This window comes from Pogona vitticeps, chromosome 2 (genome assembly GCF_051106095.1).
Source record: "Pogona vitticeps strain Pit_001003342236 chromosome 2, PviZW2.1, whole genome shotgun sequence".
NCBI lineage: Eukaryota > Metazoa > Chordata > Lepidosauria > Squamata > Agamidae > Pogona > Pogona vitticeps.
In genome coordinates, this window is record NC_135784.1 from 78,416,591 (window position 1) to 78,429,330 (window position 12,740).

Sequence of the window (12,740 nt, forward strand, 5' to 3'; positions counted from 1 at the left end):
TTCGTGTAATGTATAGAACATTTCATTTGTTACTTGTTATAAGAAAGCTTATTTGGTCAATTTTATTTACTACATTTTCAGTTCATCATAGGTGTTGATAATCATCTCTTGAAAACCTCAGTTGGACTTCCTCCATCCTATACATACTTTTTATCACTTTAGTTTAAAATGGCTAAAATAAGAAAATGATGTATGATTGAAAAGCATAATATTGATTGTGTTTGTCATGTTATATTGAATATGAAAGCTACTAAGTAGTTTTGCAGAATAAGCAAAATTTGAAAATGTAACAGTTCAGCCATTGAGGCTTGTGTATGGCAACCAAAAAAGAAAGAAATGTATTTGTTTATTGGTTTCAAATATATGTATCCAGCCATTCAACCAAAAAAGACCCAAGGAAGTTTATATCAGAAAAAATACAGTACTAAAAGATTTTAAAAATTACAATATTTTAAAAGAATTAAACATAAATTATATTAAAATGGTAAATAAAATCAATACTAAAACATTTTAAAGTGACAAGGCACAACCATCCATTAAAAAAACTCCATTCAGACACTAGTCACTCATGGAAAGCTTGCCTGAAGAGAAAGGTCTTTGCCTGCTTGAGGAAGGATAGCAAAGATGGACCCCTGTGGGAGGGAGTTCCATAGACTGGAAGCAGGAACAAAGAAGGCCCTCTCCTGTGTCCCCAACAAGTGCACCTGTGAGGTTATTGGGACTAAGAGAAAGGCCTCCCCTGATTGTCTTAAAACCCAAGCAGGCTCATGAAGGGAGACATGGTCTTTGACGTAAAAGACAAAAGCCTTTTAGGGTTTTATAAGTTAAAACCATTACTTTGAATTGTGCTCAGAAATATAATGTCTAATAATTCTGTTTTTAATTGTTTACAGGAGCTAATTTGCCTAAGGGCCATTAAGGATGTCAATGTTCCTAAGTTCCTACAGGATGATCTCAAGCTTTTCAGTGGTATAATTTCTGATCTGTTTCCTATGATCAAAGAAGAGCCTATTGATTATGGCATCTTAGAGGAGGCAATTCACAAGTGCTGTCTCAAAGACAATTTGAAAGATGTTGATGGTATGTGGCAAAGGAAGACAGGCTTCTCTGTATTTTTTTCACCATATGTTGGCCAAAGTCCTGTTGCTTAGCACTAGAGTAGGCCCATTGAGTCCGTGGAGATTTAGTGAATCAACTCCTCTGAAAGTTCCATTGATTCAAATGGACCAAATGTAGTTGCAACTTACTTTACTGTAGATAGGGATTTGACCTATCTAATTTTTTAAGAAGAAATGTTTTGGAGACTTTGTGATTCAACAACATCGTAAGATGTTAAAAGGATATTCATAGAAAGGAGGACAGTTTTTGCGAGGCTATATGTATAGCCGATTACTTGAGACTCATTCCCATTGAACTCAGTTGGCTCTCCTATATTTCTTCTTTGGAACAAAGGTACTTACATAGAATTCTTACATAGTTCCCATCCAGGCCCAGATATGATCTGTCTCTGCTATCTGATATATATGTTGAGAAAGCTGGGCTTAAATTTCTCACTGGGAGAAAAGAAGCCCACTAGTAATGCAAATATATAAAGAGATGATAATGCTGGCATATTATAATCTGCTATGATGTAATTCTCAAAAATTGTCCAGTAGAAATCACTTAAATAGCAAGAATGGTATTTCTAAGAAATGCTACATTGACAAACAATGTATTGTTTAGCGCAGTGGTCCCCAACCTTGGGCCTCCAGATGTTCTTGGACTACAACTCCCAGAAGCCTTCACCACCACCTCTGCTGGCCAGGATTTCTGGGAGTTGAAGTCCAAGAACATCTGGAGGCCCAAGGTTGGAGACCACTGGTTTAGCGCAATACATTGTACAGTGGTGCGTCGCTTAATGATTACCTTATTAAACGATGAAACCGCTTGATGATGAAGTTTTTGCAATCGCAAAACGATGTTTAGATAGGGAAATTTTGCTTGACGATCGGTTCCCTGCTTCGGGAACCGATTTTTCGCTAGACAACTATTTTTAAACAGCTGATCTGCGGCTCTAAAATGGCCTCCGGCTGTGCAAAATGGCTCTCTGCTGTGTTTTAGGATGGATTCCTCACTTTACAGGCACTGAAAATGGCCATCCCATGAAGGATCTTCGCTGGATGCTGAGGTATTTAGCCCATTGGAACACATTGAACCGGTTTCAATGCATTTCAATGGTTTTTTTCTTTTCACTTAACAGCAATTTCAACGGAACAAATTATCCTCGTCAAGCAAGGCACCACTATATTAGAGTAGGCCCATTGAATGAGTGGGGATCGGTGAGTCAACTGAAAGATGCTAAGAAAAATTTTTGACTAACATTGCATGATGGGCTGCATGGATATCTTTCTATGAATATCTAAGGAACAAGCTGATGTAGTCCCTTGTGGTATTTGGGGGACATAAAGCTTTAGCAATGACTTCAGTAGCCTAATGAGCCATTTCAGTGCAGTTGTTTCTTGAATGTGCCTGTGGGCCAGTGAAAGCAACCATGATGCATCCCCATTCTATATCTTTTTGCTCTAGGTTTTGTGATGAAGTGTATCCAGCTGTACGAAACTACTGTGGTACGGCACGGACTCATGCTAGTGGGACCCACAGGCTCAGGAAAAACGAAGGTAAGGATTGCAGAAGACCTATTGGGATATTTGTCAATGAAGAAAAGAAAATAACTAGAAAGTTCGCTTAGCACTAATACCCATGGTGTGAGTACTTCCAGTGTCTGTGTGCCTAATATGTTGGTTTTAGGTTTTTGCTCAGAGACAGAAAAATCCTTTATCACAAACCATAGTAGCAGCCTGTGTAAGAGAGCTTTCAAGTAAGAACACCAGGTTTAAAAGGTAAGCTTTGAAGTAAGAATACGAGGTTTAAAACCGAACTTACATGAACTGTAGAAGAGCCTCATTAAGGCAGACATGGATGATTTTGAGTTTGCACGGCTTTAGTGGGATTTCTGCAGTGTGATGTTTGCCGATATTTCATCAACACTTTGAAAGAATGGAGACTATTCCCATTTCTATTTGTGTGATCGGTGCTGGTGTTTTATAGCCCTTTTTTCTTAATAACAAGAAACCCTTGGGTAAAGTCTTTTGTTACTGCTTTCCATTCTTCGTTATTGTAGATTTATGGTGAGTTTGGAATGGCTTTGTTTTCAGTCTTAGAATAGCTGTGATGATGCACTCTTACACTCTTTCCCCTTATTCCCTTACACCTTTTTTTTATTTCAGTGTTACAAAGTTTTGGCAGCTGCAATGACATCTTTGAAAGGTCGGCCTTCAGTCAGTGGTGGAAACTATGAAGCTGTCAATTACTATATACTGAATCCTAAATCTATTACAATGGGCCAGCTGTATGGAGAGTTTGACTTGTTAACTCATGAATGGTAAAGCACAAAACCTTCCTTGTTTATGCTCTTATCCTCTTTCTGGAAATTAGTAACCCTGTATAAATTAAAAATGTAGAAAGCCTGTTTTGGGTCTTAGTGATCAGACCAAAAGACATGTGGATGATAGAGCCAAAACTAAGCCCTGTGCTTACCTATCTCAGTTCAAAATTCATAGGCAAATCCATTGGTTTTGAATAATACATTTTAGACAGAGCATAATACATTTTTTGAGCTTTAAATGTTGGGGTTTTGGTGATGAGTTTGCAGACATATCATGAAACAGATGTTCAGGACTGATTGCGTGTCCAATATCAATTCCTGTCTGCAAATCTCTCTCATTTGTTTAATCCCTGGACCACTGTTTTATTCTGGGTACTTCTGTATGAAGAGTGTTGAACCCTTCTTGGAGATTTCCTCCATTTTCTTCAACTATGACCCTCTCACCACATTCTGGATTATATGGGCAGATTCTGTGGATCACTTCACTCACAGGTCACCCTTCAGGAATGAAGTAATTGAAATGGCCATAAATTGATAACCTATAGAGCAGTGGTTCCCAACCTTGGGTCCTCAGATGTTCTTGGACTAAAACACCAGAAGTCTTCACCACAAGCTGTCTTGTCCAAGATCTCTGGGAGTTGTAGTCCAAAAAAATCTGGACTTTACTGCTTTATTTTATTTAGTTTTTGCTCTGCCAAGTGTATATACATTGCTACACAGCCCATCAGTCCACAAATGCATGAAAAGCAGCACAAAGACAGTGGAAGACAAGCTATGCCAAATAAATATTCCCCATGTTTTATCTTGGAACTTCCTAAACTTGAGGTGAAAAGCATATTTACATTTTTTTTTATTTATAGCAAATTCTCCTTAAGTTTAATGGCTTATTTACAATATGCTGTTTGCTCAAAGGACTACATCCACATGCAGCACAGGAGGGAGGGGAATACAGTATCCATAAAAAAAATGTTCACAGGCGTAAAACCATCTGTTCCCCAGCTGGGCTTTGGAAGGGTTTATTTTCTTTTGATCTTGTTAAAAAGACCTTGCATGTCCTCACTGTCTAGATAAACAAAAATGAGTGATAATTATCAGAGTTTCACATTGATGACAAAGATAATTTATTGGCAGAGATAAAATGTTGGACTACATCCAGTAGCCACGGAGGCCTTTCCATTTCTGGCAAAGAGTTGTCACATGAGTTTGTATTCCTTTGCGCCTATCAGGATATCAAATAGGAGATGTTATTCTTGAAGGATAATCTTTCTACTGGAGCTTTCAGACCTATTAAAGATAATTTATGTGAAGGATCCCTCAATGACAGTTAGATGGGACATCGCTAGATGAGTAGGTGCCACTGCTTGATTGACTTCCACATCTCTCTGCCCCACATAACAGGACAGATGGGATCCTTCCAGCTCTCATCCGGGTGGGAGCTGTAGCCACTGATAACAAAAAGAAATGGTACATGTTTGATGGCCCAGTTGATGCTGTTTGGATTGAAAATATGAACACTGTGCTGGACGACAACAAGAAGCTGTGCCTTAGCTCTGGTGAAATCATTAAACTCACTGAGGTACCTTTCTCTTTTCCCTCTCTTTGTCTTCTGACACCTCCATAACCATACATTCATGTGTACGTATATATGTGTGTGCAAGTTTCAACTCATTCTCATGTTTGTTTACATGGAAATGTCTCCTTCAGTGGAGGACGGTATCCTGATTTGAATTGTTTGCTCTAACACCATACCAGTCATTGAAGTTCTCACTCCTTTCTATTGGGGGCACTCTCCTCTTACAAATTTTCCCAAAATAAATTGCTATCTTTTAAGCATAATTTGGCCTAAACATTTCTGATTTGAATCTTTGTTCACATAAGGGTGGGGTTTTTTTAATCAGCTACAAAACTAGGCTAAATCGTACCACAGGGTTTCTTAAAATAAAATTGAAGATTCATCTTTCTTTTTAAGGATAGCTCACTACCCTGTTGGTCTTCTGCTGTGTGGAAACTCCCACCAAAACAGTAATATGGGATCAGGTCACTTACCTAAGCATTGCCATTGCACGGCTGAAGGGGGGGGGTTCTTTTGCGGAGATGACCCATGTTGCTATGCTGATAGGACTACTAGATACTGGCATAGTTTGTTCTATTTTTTTCTGGAAATTTTGGTGCAAGCGAAAACAATTTTAGTGAAATATGGTTGATTCGATGTGATTTAAATCAAAGCTGTAGTGTTTCTCCTAGATTCTGCTGGCCATCAGTGTGTTTTTCAGTACTGGCCCAGTTCCCTGGAGATTATGGACGGCACGTTTTAGGGAACCAGAGCTTTACTTCACAAACAACTCAAGTAACACAATTTTCTCTTTGAGAAGTCATTTAAAACATCACACTTTCCATCTCTGATTTCTAGGCAATGACCATGATGTTTGAAGTGCAGGATTTAGCGGTTGCCTCTCCTGCCACTGTTTCCCGGTGTGGCATGGTATACCTGGAGCCCAGTATTTTGGGACTACAACCCTTCACTGAATGCTGGCTGAAGAAGGTTCCAGATGTTATAAAGCCGTTTACACAGAAGCTGGAGTCCCTTTTCAGCAGATTCGTAGAGGTGAACTAGAACAGGATTGCTCATGTTTTGATTCAGTGCAAAATTTGTAAGTCACTCCAGTTTCACTGACCAGAGTACAAGTCAAGGCGAACATGCATCCTGTGCTGCGATCCAAAGCCACCTGAAGGGTGAACTGAGAACCTGTTATGTTTGCTTTTCATAGTTTTAGGGCAGCAACTACAGTGGTGCCTCGCTTAATGACGATAATCCGTTCCAGGAAAATCGCCGTTAAACGAAAACATCGTGAAGCGAAATAAAAAACCCCATTGAAACGCATTGAAACCCGTTCAATGCGTTCCAGTGGGGTCAAAACTCACTGTCCAGCAAAGATCCTCCATACGGTGGCCATTTTCGCTGCCTGTATAGCGAGGAATCCGTCCTTAAACACAGTGGGGAGCCATTTTAATTACCCGGCGGCCATTTTGAAACCACCGATCAGCTTAGAAAAATATCGTTTTGCGAAGAATCGGTTCCCGAAGCAGGGAACCGATCATCGCAAAGCAAAATTCCCCCATTTAGACCATTGTTTTGCCATTGCAAAAATATCGTAAAGCGGATTTGTTGTAAAGCGAGGCACCACTGTAAGTGCAACTTGTATAGTATCAGGAAGAATTAAACTGCAGCTGTGGAGTATCAGGAAGAGTTAAACTGCTGCTGTGGGAGAGTTTGCTGTAAACTGAGCCCTGTGCCCCGTTGATGTGAACTTTTCCTCACAGAAGAGTAAAAATTTTATAGTTCTACAGATGTATATATTCATAGGGGTTACAGACCTTTGGTATTAAGTTGCTTTGGGTCCCTTTAAGGAGAAAGAAGTGGTAAAACTCAAACAAACAAGCAAGCATTTGAAGCTTAAAGTGGCTGCTAGTCTTAAGCATTTTCTAATGGTGTTTATGAAAACTACATTGGCTTGAATGCTCATTTGCAAGCCTCCTGTTACCTTTCTCTTCCAGCAAACCTGAACTATCTCAAGAGTTAACAACCTTGAAACTGAGGCTGCTACTTTGGGTAAAGATAATAATTCTGGAAAAGGTTGAAGGCAACAGGAAAAGAAGAAAACCAAATATGAGATGGATTGGCTCCCAAAAGGAAGCCACAGGCTTAAGTTTACAAGAGCTGAGCAGGGCTGTTGAGGACAGGACATTTTGGAGATTGCTCATTGATAGGCTTGCCATAAGTCAAAAGTGACTTGACAACACCTAACAACAATATTGATATATGCTCAATAGCAGTATAAGGCTTATGTTAATATTCACTGAACCTCCTGAATTTACTGAGTAGCAGGTTCTTCTTTTTCATAGCAATAGTAGGCAGTTTTCAAAAGGAAAACACACTGACCCTTCTAAACTATCAACATTTCTCAGTTTTTGTTTATTTCCATTCTCTGGCTGAGGTGCAGAATATTGAAATATTGGAAGTAGTCCTTGAAGTAGCAATGATTTCAGAACAGTAAGCTGCTGTGAAGCACCAGATTCGGAAATAAATGTCTACATAGTTAACACTGCATCTCTTTGATCCTTTCAGGAATCCATCAGATTTGTCCGGACTGCACTAAAGGAAGTAATTGCCTCCACAGATTCTAACCTAACTGGAAGTCTTCTTAAATTATTAGATTGTTTCTTTCAACCATTCATTCCTGTTGAGGTAGGGTTTTTTTTTTTTTTTGCACTATTGAGGCTTAAGATCATAGAATAGTGGTTCCAAACCTTGAGTCCCCAGATATTCTTGGACTTCAACTCCCAAGAATCCTGATTAGCACAACTATTGGTGAAGATTTCTGGGAGTTTTAGTCCAAGGATATCTGGGGACCCAAAGTTGGGAACCACTGTCACAGAAGGATAAGATTGAATGAGTAAATGGGCCTAACAAAAGCATGTATAATACTGAAAAAATGCAACAGTGTTGTGTTGGCAACTCCTAAGAGATTTCAGAAGTACACTAGAATTCAACATTTTGAAGGATAGCTTTAGATGTTGCAATATTTTCTAAGTACATCAGGAACCTAAGCCTCTAGGTGAAAAGTAATTACAAGAGTTAGAGATAACATTTTGACAAAAGAAAGATGTACTGAGGTAGCAAGTCCCACTCCCAAAAGTAACAGCTGAACAGCTGGACAAGAAAAGGTCCAGCTTGGACACAAATCTGGGTCAGGCTACAGCTCAATTCAGTGTACGTCATGAAATCACCAGGAAATAGATTGCACAAGGCTACAAGTGGTCCAAAATGCAAACTGTTTCCATATATTATCATATTCCTAATCCAGCACTGTAACCACACACTCTCAATCTGTTAATCAGAGACTTGACATGAGTCTACACCCATTGGGTGCCAAGTGTAAATGATATCTCCTACAGGTTGTAGAACTATTTGTTGGAAGAAAGGGATTCCAAATGTAAATGGGGAAGTTAGAGAGATTCATCAGATGATCTCTTGTTTCACTTCATCATTAATCATCTGGGAGGTTCTAATAATAAGTTTTTACCAGGGAATGAAAAAAATCCCACCAGAGAAGACAGCTCGTATTGGGGAACTGATTGAGCCATGGTTCATATTCGCTTTGATATGGAGTGTTGGTGCGACTGGGGACGCTCAAAGCCGTGTGTACTTCAACAAATGGTTAAGAATAAAGATGGATGAGGAGAAGGCAAGTTGATAGAAATGTGATGTCTTATGTTCCTAATGGCAGCTATGGGGCTCCTACATTCCCAGTAGATGTGAGATTTCAATGTTATTAAGACAAATAATTATATTACTTATCTTTGGAGAATTTGTTTGTGCGATAGGTGAAAATACAAGTGATTTTAGCTTAAAAACTGGATTAAATCACGCTGAAGTTATATTTGTTATAAATTCCTTAAGGTTCTTTACAGCTACTTATGGGATGGTACATCAGAGAATGAATGCCACTGGATTCCTAATGCTATCTTGTTTAATTTTAAGTATGATCATATTAATGCCTCCATTCAAACAGACACACATGCACAGACAAACATACAGCTGGCGGGCCAGGCCAACAAAGAGACCTGGGGGATATGGGCATGTCTTGATGTTTCTGTGGGTGTCTCTTCTAATAAGGGTTGCAGCCCTCCTTTTATCAATATTTGCAGCTTTGGGGTTCTCATCATTACCAGAGCATTTCTTCTACAGCTATTTTCCTCTGATTCCTGTTGTTGTTTATTAGTTCCTCTTCTGATGACTTATTAGTTCAAACACTTGTGTACAAATTTTTCTTTTTCTCTTGGTGAAGCACTGTGTCCATTGGCTAGTCACTTTGCACAGTTCAGACACCCTTGTCAGCAAAACAATCCTCTCATCCCCCAGCAGTGTGGCTGCTGGCCTGGCCTCGCCTAACTAACACCATCATTGTCTGTTATTATTCATTCTATTACCTACACACACAGAGAGAGGCAGAAACCATGGTTTGGTGTGGTTCGGCTGTACAGCTGTTCTGTGAGCACTCTGACTTTCCTTGCTCTGCCTCTTCCGGCATCCACTCAGAGGCAGTGCCTGGAAGAGGCAGGGCAAGGAAAGCCCCACCACTGCCTCTGAGTGGACATCCACCAGAGGAGGCAGGGCAAGGGAGGCCAGGGTGCCTGCAGAACAGCTATGCAGCTAAACTGCATCAAAACATGGTTCATGCCCATCTCTATCTATTCAGAATATCTTTACACTGCGATGCCCATATTAGCTTCTTCAGAACCAATGGTAATTTGGTGTTTGATATTTGCTTTCTTCTCCATAGGTTGAATTACTTTTCCCAGAAGAAGGGTTGGTCTATGACTATAAACTGGATGATGCTGGAATTAGCAGTGTGGAGGAAGATGAAGATGAAGATGTGGTTAAGATGGTACATGAAATTGGCATTAATTGAACTAGCAACACAGACTAGTTCTACCTACCAACACACCTTGCAGCCATGCTGTTCACATGTTCAACTAGCATGTGAATGAACTCTTTATCTGCATGCTTGGAGCTTCTCCATGAGAAGGAGAGGCTTCCGACTCAGTCTAGTTAGCCCTTCTTGTGGTCCTTTGTATACATGCATTGGTGCATGCATAGGGTCCTTTCACGTCTCCCTGACACGTGGCTGCTGAGCATACCATGAAGTGGGGATGGCCCTAAATGGCAATGCAGGAGGGGCCGTGTTAATTGCCCTATTGTATTTGCTCTAAACTTGGATTCCTGCTTTGCTAAAGAAAAAGACAAGGCGGGAGGGATATGTCCTCCACTCAGAACACTGATTAATATGCTACTAGTTGCAAAAATGCTGATTGCATATCTGAAGAAGGGGCTTCAAAAAGTTTGATATGTTATGATTGTGAACAAAATTATAGCAATAGTTCCTACCAACTTGGGCATACTCTGCGCAATTCAGTCATTTCTGAAAGATTGGACTACATAGATTACTGGAAAAATAGATTTCTACAGGATTTTATATAGATTAAAGTATTGGCCATGTCATAGACAGGTTGAGAGTAATCATATTACTTTTTCTCCTTTTGGATCTAGATCTAAATAAAAATTGATTAATATTTCTTCCAGTCAATGAGTATATCTTATCTCTATTCATTCAGTGTCCAACTAATTCACAGTTTTTATTTAGGTCTCGGGAACAGGGGTATACTTTTTTTGAATATAAGCGTATGCTGAATGCAGAATTCACCCTTTACAGCCTCTCTTTCTATATCCTCTATAAAGATTTGGCAGGTTCTTTTACGCTGATATTGAACTGTATACGATTATTATACTCGTATTATATTGACATGTTATAATTATCACCTCTTACTAATAGTCTATAGAAAATGAGAGGAGACTTCATTCTTTTTTTTAAAAAAAATACAGAACAATGCCTGTCTCTCCTAGTCAGTCCTTTACTTAAGGCAAATTATTATAACATGTCAATCCTTATATATATATCTTGTACAGATCCATTTTTCCAGTACGGAAATGTTTGACTTGGAAGAGTACATCCAAGTGGGTATGAATTGTTATTATAACATCGCTCACAATCGTAGCCTTCTATGCTTTCTGAAGGCAGTTCTTCAGCTATGCAATCAGCCAGTAGCATGCTAAGCAGCAGTCTGTTAGTTGTGTAATTCTGAATGTCATTAAATCATATAAAAGAGCCATCTAAGCCAATAGGTGCATCTTCTTTGAAACTTGCACTCCAAGAAGTACACAACCAGCACATAAAATCTGGACTGTCAGCTTTACAGTATCAGGAGGGTAAATTGTGGCATCCAGATATTTCTGTACATTGCGCAGGAGTATAATATTGCTTATGCAAAAATATAGAAAATTTTCCTTAATAGCTATGTTCAGTGATTTAAGTGACCCTAAGATGGACATATATTAAAACTGACTTTGGGGGGATACATTTTAAAACTACCGTATATTCCTATGTGTGTCTGTATTTGCCTACATAGGATCTGAATTAATTGAAACAGTAAATATTTTTGAGAGAAAGCTTTTTCATGCTGTGAAGTTGAACAGAGTTTTCAGCAAACTGCAGATTTCAGTTTCCACCTGAGAACAATTTATCATAGAAAATATTTATTTCCTGGAGAAAAAAGGTGATTTTATGAAACCACAGCATCAGAGTCTTCTATTGTTTCCTGAAAGGCTAGGTTAACAAATTCATTTTAATAAAGAATTTCACAGACTAATCTGAGGAAACAGAGCAGACTCTAGTTATGAAGTTTTTAGCTGCCACTCTACGTTCTGTTATTTTTCCTACAGCAAATTTGTACAGAACTACCTCTGAAAGCTCAGAATGGGACGTGATGATGTTATTAGTCACCCAATATGCATAAAGTACAGTCTTTGAATTTTTGAAAGAACTGAAGTAACTGACATGAGAATGAGGGCTAAATTCAGTCATAATCCTAACTAGGGTAGACTAATTGAAATGAGTAGAATTTATTAGTTGAAAAAAGGTCCCTTGATTTCAGTGAGTGTATTCTACATATGGCTAATATCTGGCTTAGTCCCTCAGTTTATGAAGAAAATACACCAGATTCTCCCTTACCATTCTGGTTGCAATAGTTTAAATCCATTGCTAGTGCTGTGACAGCCATATAAAATGGACTGTGTGGATACTATAGCTGTAGCGAATGGCCATAACAGATTCATCAGTTTAATTTAAAATGAGGAAAATGTGCATGTAGGGACATTGGACTTCAAAATTGTAAATAATTATTTGTGCAAAAGATTTATTATATTCAGAGCATTGCTGTGAGAGGAAGAGTGCAGCCATGTTCATATTTACCATGTTGTTAAAGGGCTAGATAAATTGGTAAGGTGGTTTAAATTGAGAATTTATAAACTGGAAATCTCGGTTTCAATCTGTATTGGAAAGAGCCTTTCCATCACCTTCTTTCTCAATAGCTTGCCTTTTAAATCTCAGCTCCACCACAAACTTACTGGGTAATTTTAAAGAAACCATTATTTCTCAGCCCTTTCCCATAAAACAAAAATATATGGATAAGTAATTGTGGCCTGCCTTTGAATGTTGTTTTAAGGATCACGAAGATGAAATGTTCCAAGCACTTTGGACAAGTGCCATATAACTATTACATAATAAAATCCTTAAAATGTCACCAATTGTGTGTGGTAAAATATTGCTATTTCAGCTCCCAAGAAAATTCAGCATGTCCACAACAGAAGTGCTGCTATAAGGCGCACAACAAATAAGTGTTCCAAAAACATTATCTG

General features: G+C 38.8%; 1 protein-coding gene across 3 annotated transcripts in view; it reads left to right on the top strand.

Annotated features, from left to right (window-relative positions):
- Nucleotides 1-12,740, top strand: part of DNAH1 (dynein axonemal heavy chain 1) — a 154,708-nt gene that overhangs the window by 67,910 nt on the left and 74,058 nt on the right. For all 3 annotated transcript variants that reach the window (XM_020803864.3, XM_072989779.2, XM_072989780.2), the window contains 8 exons: nt 894-1,080; nt 2,566-2,657; nt 3,267-3,421; nt 4,823-5,000; nt 5,835-6,029; nt 7,551-7,670; nt 8,512-8,670; nt 9,769-9,873. In XM_020803864.3, the coding sequence (XP_020659523.3) occupies nt 894-1,080; nt 2,566-2,657; nt 3,267-3,421; nt 4,823-5,000; nt 5,835-6,029; nt 7,551-7,670; nt 8,512-8,670; nt 9,769-9,873 (1,191 nt within the window). The remainder of the gene's footprint in view (nt 1-893; nt 1,081-2,565; nt 2,658-3,266; nt 3,422-4,822; nt 5,001-5,834; nt 6,030-7,550; nt 7,671-8,511; nt 8,671-9,768; nt 9,874-12,740) is intronic.